General features: G+C 42.6%; 1 protein-coding gene across 2 annotated transcripts in view; it reads left to right on the forward strand.

Annotated features, from left to right (window-relative positions):
* Nucleotides 1-19,868, forward strand: part of MPC2 (mitochondrial pyruvate carrier 2) — a 58,544-nt gene that overhangs the window by 24,394 nt on the left and 14,282 nt on the right. Inside the window, exon 1 of one of the 2 annotated variants that reach the window (XM_072137283.1) lies at nt 11,723-11,960. The exons of the other annotated variant lie outside the window; for it this stretch is intronic. Coding sequence (XP_071993384.1) covers nt 11,861-11,960 — 100 coding nt within the window. The 5' untranslated portion in view covers nt 11,723-11,860. Of the gene's footprint in view, nt 1-11,722; nt 11,961-19,868 lie in introns of those variants that run through there. 2 annotated transcript variants of the gene reach the window in all.

A 19,868-nucleotide genomic window follows, 5' to 3' on the forward strand; every position in this document is an offset into this window, starting at 1 on the left:
GTTGACAATGATATCTATATACATTAAGAGGTACCTTTTGAATTCCATCTCAGAGCCTATGCCACAGGTGTCAGACACAAGGCGAACGGGCTGGATATGGCCCATGGCCTTTTCTCCTGTTATCTGGCCTGTCTCCCTGTCCTGATGAGCAAGCCAGGGCCCATGCTCCGATACTCCCCTTCCCTGAAGTCCTCTTTGCCTTTCCTGTGTGCAGCCTGTGATGACACCAATGAGTCTGACAGCTTTAACCTTCTATACAGCTGCCATCCAGAGGAGAAGCAAAGAGAACTTAAAGGGAGTGGGCAAAGGTGAGCTTATGCTTGTTTGTTGTTTTTTAATGGAGGAGAAACACAAGGGGAGAGAGTCCACAGACACGGGACCATTATAATTAAGGGGGTTAGAGATATTGCCCCCTTTTCTGAAGCCCACTCCTTAAAAAGCCCTCCTTTCTATGGCCTGTTCTGACTAGAATGGGGATTCAGAAAAAAGGGCACTAAAAGTGGGGACTACAAAAATACTGGCACCATAACTGTTGGTTTGTGACATGCAATGTAACTATTGGCTATTGGAGGGGCACTGTGTCTATTTAATACTGTTGGGGCACATATAAGCTATGCCAGTGTCTCAGGTAATTTAACATGATTTTCATCTTTGGGGTTGCCCTCAAATGGATGATTCTAATGGTAATACTGTATGAATGTCATTGCAAACCCAGTTTTCAAATATCTCATTACACTGTCCAAGTGCCCTCTAACTGTAGTTGTCAGATCCCAGTGCCCGGGAGGGCTCATCTTTACCATCTATTCCCATCTCATACAGGCTAAGTCATCATTAGAGGAGTGAAACTCCTTGATACCATCCCTAAGTGAAGAGGAGTATACAGAATTGCTTGAGTCACACACAGTCACCAGCAGCTAATAACAAATTGATTCAGTCATACATTACCCATCAATGCTATCTAACTCCGATAAGGCTGCATAAAATGGGACGCATACACTGGAATTTTTCACCGAAAAATCACTCTTTATGGCACTAAAAGCAATTGCCCTGCAATAGATAGAGCCTCTAGTTTCCCGTGTTACTCGGTGGAAAAATAAGTAAATACCATTAAACTATTTGAACTGATCATGTAAGGCGGTCCCCTACTTAAGAACACTCAACTTACATAAGACCCCTAGTTACAAACGGACCTCTGGATATTGGTAATTTATTGTGCTTTAGTCCTAGGCTACAATGATCAGCTGTAACAGTGTGTGTGATCCTCAGTTGATTTGGTATGATGACACTCCCATCCTCGCTTGGGGCTCCTCCCTTTGATTTAATCCTATATGTGTGGTCATTTTGAGGAGTGGGTCTTCCAACTCATTATTCCACTTTGTGGGTAGCCTGCAGCGTCGTACTGGCCCACTGGAGAATCCTCCGGTGGGCCTCGACGCCTGCTGGGCTCCGGCGCCTGCTGGGCCCCAGCACCTGACATCCTGTGCTCCGGCGCGAGAGCACTGAATGGTTTTGCAGCCAGATATTGTTGCAGTGAACACAGCTGATTTTTGTGGCAAATAACATTTTTAAGAGCATTCAGAAACGCGAGTGTGCATTGACCCTAAGGGTGTGCAGTGTCCAAAGTGGAACTTAGGATTAAGGGACTTAAGTTTGAGGGACTGTAGCAGGGAACTGCTGTATTTTTGTGTTACTTTACTGTAAATCTTCTTTTCTTCAGTATTTCTCTTGTATTCCCCATTAGCACGATGGACTCCATAAGTGGCAATGCTATACAGTGTACATCCTGTGCCATGTATGCTTTGCTTGAACAGCCGTTCGAGGGGGAATACTGCTGTGTGGGATGTGTGAAAATTGGAAGCCCAGATTCTGGATCTAAATGACCAAATTTCAAGGCTGCGGGCAATTGACAATATGGAGCAAATTTGCTGGTCCTGGAACACAAACTCTCTGGGGAAGATGGGTGTGAGGATGGAAGTACGGAGGTGCAGAGTGAGGGGGCAGCTATTTGGGTAACATGTAGAAGGCAGGGTAGAGAGAAGAGTTGCAGGGAGTCTAGTTCTGATCTGTTGCACCCCAATAAGTTTGCCGAGCTGGTGGATGAGAGGGATATCAGCTCTGGGGTAGCAATGCTGCAGCAAGAGGTGGCCTCTAGCAACTAGGGGACTGTCTACTCCAATAAGAAGGGTAGCACAGGCAAGATCAGACAGGTGCTGGTAGTGGGAGATTAGATTGTTAGGGTAACAGACAGGGCAATCTGTCACAAAGACTGTGCATACCAAAGAGTGTTTGTGGAACTGTAAAGAAAAGGCTTGCCCTTTCATCCTCTAGACCAGTGATGGCGAACCTTTTAGATACAGAGTGCCCAAACTACAACCAAAACCCAATTTTATGTCGCAAAGTGCCAACATGACAATTTGAGCAGTAACGTATTGCTCTCTGCTGTATCACAAGTTTCAATCATATTGGCGTCCTGAGGACACCGATACAATAGAAAGCAGGAGACATTTGGATTGTAGCTTCCCTCCAGGGTCCCCTGAAGAGGAAGAATCAGGGGACCCAAAGCAGGAGCTCCAACGATAATCCATGGACTACAGGAGGAAGCCGTGAGTCCTATCTGGTAAATTCTGTGCTGGGTACCCACAGAAAGGGCTCCGAGTGCCACCTCTGGCACCCGTGCCATAGGTTCGCCACCACTGCTCTAGACGTATTCCAGAATCCCTGTATCCAGGCCTGTCTGTTTTTGAATTTTGCACTGCCCCTATTGTGCCCTGAGTTAAATCACCCTTTCGTCCCAATGTTGCTCCCGTCCTTACAGGAACGGTCCCAAACTGTTCCTCCAGGTGAAGGATTACCCTAGTTTGCCCTATAAGTCAAATACCGCGTCTTTCCCAGCGCGTTTCCAGTGCCACTTGTCGTGGAGCCTTCATCAGGGTTTTTAGAAACGATGGATGGTATTAAATGGCTGCAGGTCCGCCAACAGTGGTCAGCATGTGTGGGTGAGACAGTGGTACAACCCACTCCTGTAGCAGCCCTTCAAGCACAACCTTCGGTAGTTTTAAAGAGTATAGGTCCATATGACCAATTACCAGACTGCCACCCTATTGGGTAGACAATCATCACAACCCACCTGTGGTATTAACACTCGAGATGTGTAGGGGCTGAAACACACTAGGATCCTCATCATTGGGTGCCGTTTAACTTACCCATGTGTTGAGGACTCCTTGCTGCACATGTTTCCATGTCACGGAAGACGCCGGCTTTCTACTTCCGGTGTAGCGATAGTTCCGATACGTCACTTCCGGTGATGCAACTTAAATCGTCACTGGTTGCTATGTACGTGGAGAAATAGCAGTGAAAGTTCTAGGTGAGATAGGGACAGCTGGCGTTGCTATGGCAACCCGGAGACGCCAGTTCCCAGTCACCTAGTTTGTAGGGGTTTTCTTTGTAGGTGCAGCAGTGGCCGCTATATATGCACCCCTGCAGGAGTCACACAGATAGCCTCTATGTGTCCGAAAATAATGATGCCGTCTATATTCAGATTATGTCAAGATCTAACATGTGTCCGATTACGAACGGCATCTGTTGCTTAATATTCAGACTTTCATAGGTAGATACACTCGATGGCTAGTGGGACTATTTTAAGACACTCTATATAAGTTGTTTTGAAGCTGATCTAGGTAGGACAAAAATCAGTAGACTGTATACCATATTTGGTTATTTCCCTCTCTAAGTCGTAGTGCTAGGCTGAACTAGTGGATTTCGATTTATTTAAATCGCAGTCTGGCTAGTACATAGCACTGAAATTGTATCAGTTGTGGACGGCAGTGTGTGTTCGCCCTCTGTTCAGATGAAGGGCGCATATGATAGATTCTCATTTAGGCCTTTAGGAGCCACTGTATCACATCTAAAAATCCACTTAGTTTCTCTCTGCAAGATTGCGCAACCCCAGTCTCCCCCTCTTTGATTTGGGGTGACCACATCGATCCCCATGAACTTTATGTGGTTAATATCCCCTGCATGGCATGCATTCATATGTCGGGCCACTGGAGTGTCCCTGTTGTGGGTGATGTTGTCCAGATGAGCCCCAATTCTTTGTCTAAGTTCAAGTCTTGTTTTGCCTATGTATTCTAGCCCACAGGTACATACTGCTCTGTATATAACACCACATGTTCTACAGTTAATGAAAGAACGAATGTCATATGTTCTACCAGTCACATTAGCTGTAAAGCTCTTGCATGTGTGCATTACAGGACAGGCTACGCAGCCACTACATTTGTAGTTACCCTTGATGTCAAAGGTCAGCCACGTTTCTTGTCCTGGTGCTATGAAATGACTCTGTACTAGACGGTCCCTTAGGGAGCGTCCTCTCCTGTATGTCAACTGTGGGGAGGGGCCTATCACATCTTGTAAGTCTGGGTCCATATTAAGTATCGGCCAGCGATCTTCTATGATGCGCCTAATGGGGCCCGCATGCCCACTGTACGTAGTTATCATTCTTATTGGTTCATTTTTGGGGGGTCTGTCCTTTGATGAGTTAAGTAGGACAGAACGGTCACTTTGCAGTGCCACCTTATAGGCAGATCTCAATATACCATCAGGATACCCCTTCTCAAGAAATCTATCCCTGAGGTCGGCAGCTTGTTTCTTAAACTCTGGAATGGATGAAAAATTCCGTCTGAGTCTCAGATATTGACCCCTGGGGATGCCACGTCTGAGGGGGAGAGGGTGGTTGCTTTCCCATCGAAGCAAGGCATTGGTAGCAGTGGGTTTTCTGTATACCGTAGTTTCAATTTGGCCATGATGATCTTTCTTGATCAAAACATCAAGGAAGGGCAACTCATTCTCATGGATGTCAAAAGTGAAGCGCAATCCAATGTTGTTGTGATTCAGTGATGTGACAAATTCCTCAAATTCATGTTTTGATTTACTCCAGACGACAAATATGTCGTCTATATACCTGAGCCATATTTCTATGCTGTGGTGTTCTCCTCATTCTCCCCAAAAACCACGGTCTCCTCCCACCAGCCCAGGAGCAGATTGGCGTACGTGGGTGCGCATGCCCACACCATCGCCGTGCCCCTGAGCTGGTGGTATATCCTCTTGTCAAAGAGGAAGCAATTGTGGGTCAGGGAGAACTCCAGGAGAGACAGAATCATTTTGTTGTGTGGTCGGTACTGTGTACCTCGCATCCTGATGAAGTGAGATGTGGCTCTAATACCTGATTCATGAGGAATAGACGAATACAAAGCTTCAACGTCTATGCTGGCTAGGAAACATTCAGTGCCTACATTCACATCATCCAGCCTATTTAGCAAGTCCAAAGTATCCCTTATGTAGGGACACTACAAATTGTCTCAGGACCTGATCAAGGTATGTCCCAATATTCTGTATCAGGCTGTCTAAGAGTGTCTAAACACTCTTCAAAAAGATAAGGGGATAACAATAAAACCATCAGATAAGGGGGGCAACATTATAATCATGAATACGGCAGATTACAGATGTGCCTAGACCTGTTAAAAGATAGAGGATCGTATGCTGTACTCTCAACCAACCCACTATCCACGTTCTACAACGAACTCAAACAGATTTTAGACACTGCAAAAGTTCAGGAACTGATAAATGATGATGAATACAAATTCCTATTACCTAAACATCCCAAAATGGCAACTTTCTATTCGGTCCCAAAGATACACAAAGGCACCCAACCACTAAAGGGAAGACCAATAGTCTCGGGAATAGACAGCCTGATACAGAATATTGGGACATACCTTGACATAATCTGAATATAGACGGCATCATTATTTTCGGACACATAGAGGCTAACTGTGTGACTCCTGCAGGGGTGCATATATAGCGGCCACTGCTGCACCTACAAAGAAAACCCCTACAAACTAGGTGACTGGGAACTGGCGTCTCCATAGCAACGCCAGCTGTCCCTCTCTCACCTAGAACTTTCACTGCTATGTCTCCACGTACATAGCAACCAGTGACGCGTTAAGTTGCGTCACCGGAAGTGACGTATCGGAACTATCGCTACACCGGAAGTAGAAAGCCGGCGTCATCCGTGACATGGAAACATGTGCAGCAAGGAGTCCTCAACACATGGGTAAGTTAAATGGCACCTAATGATGAGGATCCTAGTGTGTTTCAGCCCCTACACATCTCAAGTGTTAATACCACAGGTGGGTTGTGATGATTGTCTACCCAATAGGGTGGCAGTCTGGTAATTGGTCATATGGACCTATACTCTTTAAAACTACCGAAGGTTGTGCTTGAAGGGCTGCTACAGGAGTGGGTTGTACCACTGTCTCACCCACACATACTGACCACTGTTGGCGGACCTGCAGCCATTTAATACCATCCATCATTTCTAAATCCCCTGATGAAGGTTCCACGACAAGTGGCACTGGAAACGCAGTATTTGACTTATAGGGCAAACTAGGGTAATCCTTCACCTGGAGGGACAGTTTGGGACCGTCCTTGTAAGGACGGGAGCAACATTGGGACGAAAGGGTGATTTAACTCATGGCACAATAGGGGCAGTGCAGTCATCTTTATCCTGACCTAGAAGTACCCAGGACCCATCATCCTCATTTCTCCCACCGTGACTACAAGACGGGTGAGATCTATACCTTTTCTATTATGCACTGGTTTAGATAGTAGAGTCACCATATGCTGAAACCCTCCATGTGTGATTTGGTAGTCCCTACAGTTCCCCTTTGCTCTATACTTATTTAATTGATGCATAACCAAAGTGATTAGTGAGACATTTCTGGTGGTTGAAAGTATTCATTTTTTAAACATTATATTATTAAAAGTTATATTTTAAACTATATGCCTTCACCATATTGTGTCTAGTCTTAGTAACGGGATACAATTGAAAATTTCTTCTCTAGATGTACCTTCTCTAAGATGGTCTTCAAGCTGTCTTAACCAGAAGAGAAGAGTGCGAAAAACCGAGGTCGTTGCAATATTCGTTTTTAGTGTTTTTAGCGTTTTTAGAGGTCTCCCATGCTTTTTTAAGCAGACAATCAGATTTTCGATTCATGGCATCCTTTAGCTGATTGGAATCTTCAAATGGTAGATCAATTTCCTTAACTACCTTAGCTATCGAACATCTACCTTAGGTACATTATCCCAGATCCTTGTCTCTTCTGGGTCGAACAATAGGCGTTTTCTAAAATCTTTGGGAATTGTTAAACGTTTTCAGTATCCTTCCACTCATCCAGGATAAGATCTTTCAGATTATCAATAATAGGAAAAACTAACTTTTTTCCGTCTTAATCCACCAAACATCTCATCTACGACGGATCTTTCTTCTATTGTGTCTTCCATATTTAAGGTGTCTTTTAATGCCTTGATTAGTCCGTACATATCCTCATTTGGAAATAGATACTTGGGGTCATTAGGTATGGATTATTGCATCATCATGTCAGGTTCATCCACATCTACTTCATAAGAACAAGAAGGTTGTTCATCATCAGTATCTATACATACAGGTTTTCTCCTAATTTTCTTATGCAGCGGACTCCTTGAACCTTTTGTCTCTTCACGCATAACCTCCAGTAATTCATCCATAAATGATGATTTTTCTTCTTTCAATATTTTATCTAAACAATCCCTGCACAGGCTCTTTTTATAAGAAGCATCAAGTTTTGTGTTACAAATACAGGAACGTTTAGACGGTGCCTTTTTTGGTTTCTCTTTCTCACAATCTTTAGCCTTTTCTTTTAGAGATATCCTTCTCTAGTCATTTACAAAGAAAAAAGAGGAGTAATGCTTATTAGAAGCAGACTCCTAATCACAGCATATAGTGCCAAATATACTCATTGGCGTGCAGCTAAATCGTCCTGCTTACAGAGCCCAGGGTTAGGGAACGGATTTCAACCTCCTCTGCTAAGCTCGGATAGTCACTGATCCACATAGACCTCAGCAGACTGTTTCTACACCGCAATCTTTTACATACCATCCGGCGTCTGACTCATTTTTCCAGCCCCCACAGGCTGTGACGCTAAGGTCTCTGATGTCACTTCCGGAAGTGACTTTGCGCAAAAGAGCACTAGTGCCGACTGCCGCGGACCCGACAAGCGAGCCCTATGGCCGCCGACACTGCCCAATGGCAATCCGCGGCCTGCAGACCCCAAGTAGGACTCTGAAGAGAACAAGGGAAGCCCCAGAGGAAGAAGCACCCAGGGGATGTGCGAGATTCCACCTCCCCCCCCCCCCCCCTGGAGGAGAGAGAGCTTTTACTCTCAACCCTATCCCTGTAGGGACAGGAAAAACACTGGTGGGAGGTTGAGGCCTTTTAATGCGCTCAATTTCCTGTCCCTACAGAGGAGGGGGAAGCAACCTTCAGGGGGCCATCATGGAAAAAAAAATTCAAAAACACTAGGATATGTTAAAGCGTTCCAAACTTATAACCACTTACAGTGATACACGGCAGATTTTTTAAAAATGGGCCGTGTCGGGAAGGTGAAAATTGAAGTGGTGGAAATGTGAGAGTTTTTAGCAGTGAAACGTCCCAAAAAATTTATCATTAGTGTCTGAGAGCAAAACTGTTGTAGTCACTCCAATTTTATAAGCTACTATAGGAAAATGAAAGCTTGGCTCTGACTGGTTGCCATGAGCAACTAGAACAGTTTTGGGACTTATTAGGTGCAAGAATGAGACATTTCCAAGCTGAACAAGTTAACAAGTTGAACAAACATCTGGGCTACAAAGATAAATACACCACACTCCTTGAGGCAGCTAAATTTGGTACGCTGCTTGATTCTGCACCTAAAAAGTCTCAAACTCTTAGGTGTGTATTGTCAGGTCTGGTGTTAGTGGTCCTGACAATACAATGCTCAGAAGGTCAGTCCTACAGGGGCCTCCTGCATGTGAGCTTTTGTGTGCAGAGGATGTAATGCTCCTTTAACTCCTCTGGGACCTTTAGACATCAGCAGGCGCAGGTCCCGAGTCTGCAGTGACGTCTTTAGACATCACTCTGGGAGCAGGACCCAGTCTCCGGGTGTCAGAGGCACCCGGAGACCCTAGGGAGAAGGGTGATGCTGTTCATTACTGCTTCTCAGCTCCTCACAGCAAAGCACTGAATGAGTGCGATGCATATTGGAGCAAAGTGAAAATGTCCCCCATGGGTCTTTTATGATATCATGGGGGACATAGAAAGTAAAATCATACACAAAAAAAATTATCAATAAATATTCAGGAAAAATACAATATTTCCCCATATAATAATAAAAAAAAACCCTGGTACAGTCATGGCCATAAGTTTTGAGACTGACACAAATATTATATTTTTACATGATCTGTTGCCCTCTGGTTTTATGTGTGTTTTCCCAGATGTTTTTATCACGTACAGAAATACAAGTGCAATCATATTATGAGTAACAAAAGCTTTTATTGACAGTTAGAATGAGTAAATGCAGCAAGTCAATATTTGCAGTGTTTACCTTTCTTCAGGACCTCTGCAATTCTCCCTGGCAGCTCTCAATCAACTTTTGGACCAAATCCTTACTGATAGCAGTCCATTATTGCACAATCAATGCTAGCATTTTGTCACAATTTATTGTTTTTTGTTAGTCCACCCATCTCTTGATGATTGACCACAAATTCTCAATGGGATTAAGATCTGGGGAGTTTCCAGGCCATGGACCCAAAATCTCGGTTTTGTTCCCTGAGCCATTTAGTTATCACCTTTGCTTTATGGCAAGGCGCTCCTTCATGCTTGAAAAGGCATTGTTGATCACCAAACTGCTCTTGGACGGTTGGTTGAAGTTGCTCTTGGAGGACATTCTGGTACCATTCTTTATTCATGGATGTGTTTTTAGGCAAGACTGTGAGACAGGCGATTCCCTTGGCTGAGAAGCAATAACACACATGAATAGTTGCAGGATGCTTTACAGTTGCATGAGACAAGACTGGTGGTATCGCTCACCTTGTCTTTTCCGAACAAGCTGTTTTCCAGATGTTCCAAACAATCAGAAAGGGGATTCATCGGAGAAAATGACTTTACCTCAGTCCTCAGCAGTCCACTCCCTGTACCTTTTGCAGAATATCAGTCTGTCCCTGATGTTTTTTCTGCAGAGAAGTGGCTTCTTTGCTGCCTTCCTTGACACCAGGCCTTGCTCCAAGAGTATCCGCCTCATAGTGTGTGCCTGCTGTCATTCCTGAACAAGCTCTGCACTGCTGGTAGCCAGATCCCGAAGCTGAAACACTTTTAAGAGACAGTCCTGGCGCTTGCTGGTCCTTCTTGATCGCCCTGGAGCCTTTTCGGTAGCAATGGAACCTCTCTCCTTGAAGTCCTTGATGATGCAATAGATTGTTGACTGAGATGCAATCTTTCTATCTGCGATACTCTTTCCTGATAGGCCAGTTTTGTGCAGAGCAATGATGACTGCACGTGTTTCTTTAGAGAAAACTATAGTTAACAGAAGAGAAACAATGATGCCAAGCACCAGCCTCCTTTTTAAAGTGTCCAGTGGTGTGATTCTTACTTATTCATGACAGATTGATCTCCAGCCCTGTCCTCATCAACACCCACACCTGTGTTAATGAAGCAATTACTGAAATGATGTTAGCTGCTCCTTTTAAGGCAAGCCTGCTATGAAGTTGAAACGTGTTTTGGGGGAAAACGTTCATTTTCTAGGCAAATATTGACTTTGCAATTAATTTCATGTTAAGCTGATCACTCTTTATAACATTCTGGATTACATGCAAATTGCCATTATAAAACCTGGTGCAGTAGACTTTGTAAAAATGTACATTTGTATCATTGTCAAAACTTATGGCCATGACTGTACACTACAAAAAACATTGCCATAGTCGCCCAGTTTGCCCGAGACTATACATTATTATATATCAAAACGACCAAAACAAAATAGCGAATTCATTAATAATGTTCATCTTGAGTTAATTTGAAAACTAAAAATAACCCCAAATAAAAAAATATTAAAACTTTTATTACCTTTTTAACTAGCTCTATGTGTCCCCAAAAAACTGTGCAAAAAATTTAAAGGAAGCATGCATACATAGAGCAACAGAAACGCATAAGCTTTCTACTCGTGTGTGTATCGCAAGAAAATGTCTGCTGATTTTTATGGACTTTGAATGGATTGCTGGAAATTAAATAAAGCTTCATAACAAAGACAAATAGATTTTAATCTACACTGATGCAGAGTTTTGTTCTAAAAAAAAAAAAAAAGTTATGGCCCTTAAACTGGCACATATGAAAATTCCCTAAAAATGCACGGTCACCAAAGCCTTTTCAGGCTGCGTCCCCAAGGGGTTAATAGCCCTTGGTTAAATGCCTGAATGAAGATGATTATCATCTGTCTCCTGTCTATATATCTATCCCTGTAGTCATCCCTCTCCTAAAACTTGTCCATTTTTTATCTATATAGCCAACCATTCATCTATATAGCTTTTTGTCTAGTTATCTATAAAACTTCTATCTATGTTATCTTTACTCCCTAAACAACATTGCACGAATAACTGCAGGCCTGTACAGGTATATATTGTATCTCAACTGACCGAAGTCAGACGAATCTTTCGCCCCCTGCATTCTAACACAGAAATTCAACTATTACAGTAGAAGCGTTAGTCGCGTAACAGCCGAACATCATCTCTTAAAGGCGGCAGCAGAACGCTTGATTTACGGCAACAGATTCACGGGAAACGGATCACCTAATGCCAATGATAATTGGTGCAGCGCACAGGAAGAGGCCAGGCCTGCCGTGCACCAATAGGGATGCAGCGTGCTCTCTACGCCCCTCTAGAAGACCTTGTGGGGACATTGTACGCTTCCGTCAGTAATTAGTTCTTTTACCGGCAGGAAAGCGTTTGTTACCTACAAGCGAAGATGGCTGCGGTCGGGCTGAGAGCATCTTATCACAGAGCTTTAGATAGGATAGAGTTAATGCTCCCGACAAAATTGAGACCTTTCTACAATCACCCGGCAGGTAGGACGTTATTATGTACCATGTCCCTTCAGCTCATCAGACAGAGGTCATCTGTAGTTAGTGTTTGTTACCGCACAGGATTCTTATATAAAACAGCAGGCTGTATATGTGGTTTGTGCAGGTAGCTGCTTGTGTTCTGCCAGTTCAGACTTCTACAAAGGGGTGCAATGAGATATGTAGTATCATGGGGCCATGTATATTAAGATGGAAACGTGCAGGTGAAGTACATGTAATGATGCCCTAAGGTGTTGATTCACCTCTGCCCACAGTGCAGTAGGTCAGTTACAGGTTTCTCCTGTTTGGGAAGGGCTTGTGCTGTTTGGAAAATGACCAATTGATTGGTATGATTGTGCCTTTTCTACTTCAGAGATCAGTAATGTAACAATTGTCACTGTATCCATATAAAATACAGTGGGTTGACAAATGATGGCTTGCTGACAGAATGCACCTCCCACTAGTCCTGGTCTCCCTGAATACTGCAAGTATATACAGCAGCTTAGGGGGCAAAATTATATGCAAACATATATTAACCACTAGGCGCACTTCTATAAAGTTCCGCTTCCGGCATTGGCTAACGAATGGAGCCGGCACCTGAAGCCGTGGCTGTCAGCTGTACGTTACAGTTGCCACCATGCTCTAACACTCGCTGGCTCCAAACGCGGCGTGTAAGGGTCTTCCCCCTATGGATAGAATACCCCGTGTCGCTTACCGGGGGATCCGATACTCTTCTGGGGAGCCTCGAGGTCTGCCAAGTGCCCCAGGGCTGCCCGTTCTCTTCTGCAGTCAGATCCAATCCGGGTTTGACTGAAAGCTGTCTGCGCGTGTATCTTCATGCTTAGACAGTTAACACTGCTCTACAATGAATAAGTATTGTAGAGCAGTGTATTGGACTAAAAAAAAAGTATTACAAAAGTAAAGTTTAAATATTAGAATAAATAAAAATATAAGTTACTTTCCCACTTTAATAAAGTATAAAAAACACAACTAGTCCCACATATTTGTATTGCCATGTCCGTAACAATCTGCATAATAAAGCAGAATCGTTACTGGACCCGCATGGTAAACTCTGGTGGATAAAAAAACTCCACTTCCCACACCTTGATATAGAATCATGTCATGGCGATCGCCCGGGTTTAGAAGCTGTGCAATTCCAGCAGCTCCCCCACGCCATACCTTCGTATTAGTAGATCATTTAGATACTGAAAAAGGCTGTAACATGGTGAAGAATTCTTGGGACAAAATCAGACTATTGCGTTGCAAAACTGCTACAAGCGGCTATCCAGACAAGAAGGTCATTGAGGAAAGTTCCACTTAACATGAGATTGAGGCCAATGATTCCAATAGAAATGGAGTTACAAAAAATTAAGCATGAAATTCAGAGTTGGATTTTTTTTTTCTAAAACAATAAATTAATGTGATTTCTGTTCATGAAAAATAAGACTTGCCCTGAAAATAAGACCTAGTGCCTATTTAGGAACAAAAATTAATATAACACACTGGGGCACATGTATTATTTTTTTTATCATGGATAGTTTTTTGTCGGCCACATTTTTAAGTTTTCTGAAGTTGGCCTACTTAAAGGAAACCATGGTAAGCTCGGCGCTTACCATGCGCGCGGCTCTCATTCACTTCCTATGTAGCCGCGCGCACGGTAAGCGCCGAGCACGTACCTGCCTGCGCCGGCTATAAAGTTTAAAAACTAACTAAAATAAGCTCTGGCACCAGCTCACCCTGAGCTGGTGCCCGGTATTGCCATCGGAAACCTGCCACTTAAAGTGGTAGGTTTCCTTTAATCATTGCAATGTATCTTAAAGGAAACCTACCACTTGATCCTGGACGAAATGACCGCCTCACACCACCCTCTCGGCTCTTTACCACATACCCCAGGACATATTTTGTTTAGGGACACAAACCTATGGCTTGGGCAAAAAAATATTTTATAATCGATAAAAATGTGGCTTTGGCGCTTCACTTAAGTCACCATGGCGATTCTATGCACCTTTGATATTTAATTATGCATGCCCCATCTTTGTTGTGTTCCTTTCCTTGGACCGAGAGCCGCATGGCTCTCGGCACTTCTTGTGCGTTTGCAGGCATTAAATCTCGCGCAACTGTAATGTGTCGCGACCGGCTCCACAAGATTCAGTGACTGCGCATGTGCAAGAAGTGCAAAGAGCCAAGTGATGTCACGACTCTCGGTCCAAGAAGGAGGTACACAAAGCAGATGGGGCATGCATAATTAAATATCGGAGGTGCATGGAAATGCCAGGGTGACATAAGTGAAGCGCCGAAGCCACATTTCTATAGATAATAAAATAAAAAGGGTGGTGTGAGGAGGTCATTTCAGCCGGGATCAGGTGGTAGGTTTGCTTTAAGTTTTTACCTTTTTATGGTACATGTGATGAGTTGCACAGATGTGTCTAGACATAAACGCTTGTGTCTGGCAAGTAACAACAAATGTTTTCTTCTCATTACTGAACACAAACATCTAGGTCTGATGCGGTTTTCCACGTTACCATGTGTTTGGCTGATTTGAAAGCATTTTTCTTCATTGCCGGAAATGTATGCAGGTATGTTAAACATTTTCACAGCTGCTTACACTACAGCAATGAATAAAAATTCTCTTCAAACCAGCCAAAGGCATGACAACATGTAACAACACATTGCAAACACCACGTGTGACCACACCCACAAAATGTAATTCAAACGTTCACCAATATAATTGAAACATCATGGAGAAATTTGGATTGTAGCTTCCTTGCAGGGTCCTCTGAAAAAGAAGAATAAGGGTTCCCAGAACAAGAGCTCCAAAAATAATCTCTCTAACAAAACCTTCTTGTTCCTCCTGTGGCCCTTGCAGCCTATGATGTTGCTTTAAAATGGCGCTGAGCATGGTACGTCCTGGGCTATAATGGACCGTAGGAGCCTTGAGTCCTTTCTGGCAAACTCTGTGTTGGGGTGAAGACTTGTGTGCCCACAAAAAGGGCTCGGAGTGCCACCTCTGGCACCCGTGGCATAGGTTCCCCACCACTGCCCTATCTTGTTGCCCCCACTCATCTCCCCCTCTTACCTCTTTGCAGTGTACATTAACCCTTTCAGAACCTGGCCCTTTTTTGTTTTTTCATTTTTTACTCCCCATGATCAAAAATCCATAACTTTTTTATTTTTCCATGTACAGAGCTGTGTGACGGCTTATTTTCTGCTTAACAAATTGCACTTCATAGAGATGGTATTGAATATTCCATGCCGTGTACTAGGAAGTTGGAAAAAAAATTCCAAATGCAGTGAAATTGGTAAAAAAAACGCATTTGTGCCGTCTTCTTGTGGGCTTGGATCTTACGGATTTCACTGTGCGCCCCAAATGACATGTCTACTCTATTCTTTGGGTCTGTGCGATTACAGGGATACCAAATTTGTATAGGTTTTATAATGTTTTCATACATTTAAAAAAATGTAAACCTCCTGTGCAAAAAGTTTTTGGGGGATTTTGCCATCTTCTGGCGCTAATAACTTTTTTATACTTTGGTGTACTGAGCTGTGGTTGGTGTAGTTTTTTGCGGATTTTGATGACGTTTACAATGTTATCAATTTTAGGACTGTTCGTCCTTGTGATCACTTTTTATAGAATTTTTTTAAATGACAAAAAAAGTGCCATTTTCGTTTTTCCGTTACGGGATTAAACAGTGAAAAACCGTTATCATATTTTGATAGATCGGGCATTTTTGGACACGGCAATACCTAATGTGTTTATGATTTTTTACTGTTTATTTATATTTATATCAGTTCTAGGGAAAGGGGGGTGATTTGAGTTTTTAGGGGTTTTTATTATAATTTTTTTTTTACTTTTTTTTTTTATTTTTAGTACTTTTCAGACTCCCTAGGGTACTTTAACCCTAGGGTGTCTGCACGATTCTATCATATACTGCCATATTACAGTATGGCAGTATATGGGGATTTTACTACTCATACATTACAATGTGCTGATAGCACATTGTAATGCATGGGTCAACCCGAAGTAGCCTCGGGTCTTCGTGAGACCCGAGGTTACCATGGCGACAGATCGCCGCTCCCCAATGACGTCACGGGGAGCGGCGATCCTCGAAAAGATGGCAGCATTGCCGGCGGTGATCGAGGAAACTGAGGCTACAATTTGCACAAGCTCATCGAAATTGGACAGTAGAAGATTGGAAAAACGTTGCCTTGTCTGATGAGTCTCGATTTCTGCTGCGACATTCGGATGGTAAGGTCAGAATTTGGCGTCAACAACATGAAAGCATGGATCCATCCTGCCTTGTATCAACGGTTCAGGTTGGTGGTGGTGGTGTCATGGTGTGGGGAATATTTTCTTGGCACTCTTTGGGCCCCTTGGTACCAATTGAGCATCGTTGCAACGCCACAGCCTACCTGAGTATTGTTGCTGACCATGTCCATCCCTTTATGACCACAATGTACCCAACATCTGATGGCTACTATCAGCAGGATAAGGCGCCATGTCATAAAGCTGGAATCATCTCAGACTGGTTTCTTGAACATGACAATGAGTTCACTGTACTCAAATGGCCTCCACAGTCACCAGATCTCAATCCAATAGAGCATCTTTGGGATGTGGTGGAACGGGAGATTCGCATCATGGATGTGCAGCCGACAAATCTGCGCCAACTGTGTGATGCCATCATGTCAATATGGACCAAAATCTCTGAGGAATGCTTCCAGCACCTTGTTGAATCTATGCCACGAAAAATTGAGGCAGTTCTGAAGGCAAAAGGGGGTCCAACCCGTTACTAGCATGGTGTACCTAATAAAGTGGCCAGTGAGTGTAAATAGACAATATACATGTGTATTATATAAATAACAACATCATCATGTAAAATAGTGTACACATAATTAATTCATAAAATATATATATATTATACAAAACACTTCATGGTATAAAAAGTCCATATAAAATTTTTATAAGTGTTAACCAAAAAAAAACACACACACGTGCTGGTGCAAAGTGCAAGTGAAAAAACGTGACACAAAACATGCAAATTATATATATATATGTATGTGTGTAATATATATATAATCTCTGTGAATAATTAGGAAGAGAGCAGTACTGAAAATTGTGGGAGCGCACCTCCTGCCATGCAGTACTATTGCGTCAAATGTCGGGAAGGGGGTTAAAGAAAATTCTCAAATTTGTATACACTTTCTTTAACTTCTGAACACTTGGTAGTATCTAACAAAGATACTGACTAGATGGAGTTGAGAAAGATAAGAGTTGATGAGAAGTATGAGATGCATATTATGTATGACATTCTCAGCTCCACTGCATTCACAGCCATAACATGCATAGCACTGATATATGCCTCCCTCTCTTGGATAAAGTCGTTATCTGTCTGTAGCTTGTAGCTTTACTACAGTGCCTGCTGACCCTAAACTCAAAAGATCCATGGGTCCAGGGGCAACCAAAATTGTGTACACCAAGACTAATAGAAACCGGTTGGAATGCTGCATTTCTGTTAATAACCTTTAACTGGTTCACGACCGCCCGCCGTGTATTCACAGCGGCGGTCGGGTCCCGCTGCATGGAGAGGGCTCACGGGCTGAGCCCTCTCCTTAGCCGGTAAGCCGTTGCTGCATATTGCAGCAAAGACTTACCGGTAACATATTGCAGCAAAGCGTGTGTCATCACAGCGATCGCTGCCGGCAGTCTCAAAAAGATGGCAGCGCCCGGACGCCACCATCTTGCCAAAGATCGTCGCTCCCCGTGATGTCATCGGGGAGCGGCGATCCGTCTCCATGGTAGCCTTGGGTCTTCCGAAGACCCGAGGCTATTTCATTTTAACCCCTTCATTACAATGTTCTGATAGTACATTGTAATGAATGAGGAGGAAAATCCCCATATACTGCCATACTGTAGTATGGCAGTATATGATAGGATCGATCAGACAACCTAGGGTTAAAGTACCCTAGGGAGTCTGGAAAAATAGTAAAACGAAAAATACAAAAAAAGGGGGAAAAAAATTATAATAAAAAAACCTAAAAATTCAAGTCGCCCTTCTTTCCCTAGAACTGATAGAAATATAAATAACAGTAAAAATCATAAACACATCAGGCATTTTCGGACGCGTTGATACCTAATCTATCAAAATATATTAACAGTTTTTCTATGCGTTTAACCCTGCAACGGAAAATAGTGCCCAGTCGAAAATGGCATTTCTTTGCCATTTTGAAAAATATATAAAAAAATCTAGTGATCAAAAGGTGTTGGTCCTAAAAATGATATAATTGAAAATATTATCAAATGACACCACCCACAGCTCCGTACAACAAAGTATAAAAAAAAGTTATTAGCGCCAGAAGATGGCAAAATCAAAAAAATTATTTTTGTACAGGAGGTTTTCATTTTTGTAAATGTATGAAAACCTATACAAATTTGTTATCCCCGTAATCGTACCAACCCCAAGAATAGAGTAGACATGTCATTTGGGGCGCTCAGTGAGAGACGTAATATCCAAGACACAAGAAAATGGTGCAAATGCGTTTTTAGACCATTAACTGCATTTGGAATTTTTTCCCAGTACATGGCTTGGAATATTCAATACCATCACTATGAAGTGCATTTTGTTACGCAGAAAACAAGCCGTCACAAAGCTCTTTATGTGGAAAAATAAAAAAGTTATAGATTTTTGAAAGTGGGGAGTGAAAAATGGACATGAAAAAACAGGAAAGGGCCCGGTCCTTAACCGGTTAATTACAGAATGTGTTATTTTGTTATCCTGGGTACATTTAAGAAACTTGTCTTCATGGGAATACCCCTTTAAAGGTTTAAAGGATTTGTCAGGGATCTAACCTGTTCCTGCCAAGGCCCTTTTTACATTTTTGCGTTTCCATTTTTACTCCCTACCTTAAAATATCTAACTTTTTTAATTTTTTTTTTCATGTAAAGAGCTGTATGAGGGCTTGTTTTCTGCGTAACAAATTGCACTTCATAGTGCCAGTTTTTAATATTCATGCCATGTACTGGGAAGTGGGGAAAAAAATCCAAAAGCACGTTGAAGAAAAATGCATTTGCGTCGTATTCTTGTGGACTTGGAGTTTACGGCTTTAACTGTGCGCCCCAAATGACATGTCTTTGGGTTGGTGTAATCACGGGGATGCCAAATTGAGCTTTTATAATGTCTTCATACATTTACAAAACTTAAAACCTACTGTACAAAAAATAATTCTTAATTTTGGCACTAATAACTTTTTCATACTTTGGTGTATGGAGCTGTGTCATTTTTGTGACTTTTGATGACTTTTTCAATGCTATTACTTCTTGCACTGTGCAACCACTTTTTTTTTTTTTTTTTTTTTTTTTTTTTATACTTATGGGACGAGGCAGTATCTAACATGTTTATGATTATTACTGTTTATTTTATTTATATTCGTTCTAGGGAAGGGGTGCTTTGAATTTTTAGGGGTTATTTTTAATATAATTTTTTAAAATTATTATTATTTTCGAGATTCCCTATGGGACTTGAACACTAGGTTGTCTGATCCTTTAGTATGTGGGGATTGACCACATCATTAATTACAATGCACAAATCGCACATTGTAATAAAAGGGTTAAATTGAGGCAGCCTCTAATCTTAAGACTAGAGGCTGTCATAGCAACCGATCGCCGCGACGCCACAATTTAAATGCATTTGGCAGTTTTGCCCCAGGCATTTAAAGGATTAACACACGCAATCGGTGTAACATGCAGCAAACGCCCACCTTGTATGGCGAGGGCTCAGCCATATACTTGCCTCCCAGTCTACTTCGGCACCCTCAGTCACTGCCAGCCTAAGCTGGTTTACATCTCGAGTTTGAGACACAAAAAAAAGTTGTTTATTGTTTTATAGCCACCCCCCAGTCCTATATACATTTTTTTTTTTT

This window comes from Engystomops pustulosus, chromosome 2, assembly GCF_040894005.1.
Source record: "Engystomops pustulosus chromosome 2, aEngPut4.maternal, whole genome shotgun sequence".
NCBI classification, from domain to species: Eukaryota; Metazoa; Chordata; class Amphibia; order Anura; family Leptodactylidae; genus Engystomops; species Engystomops pustulosus.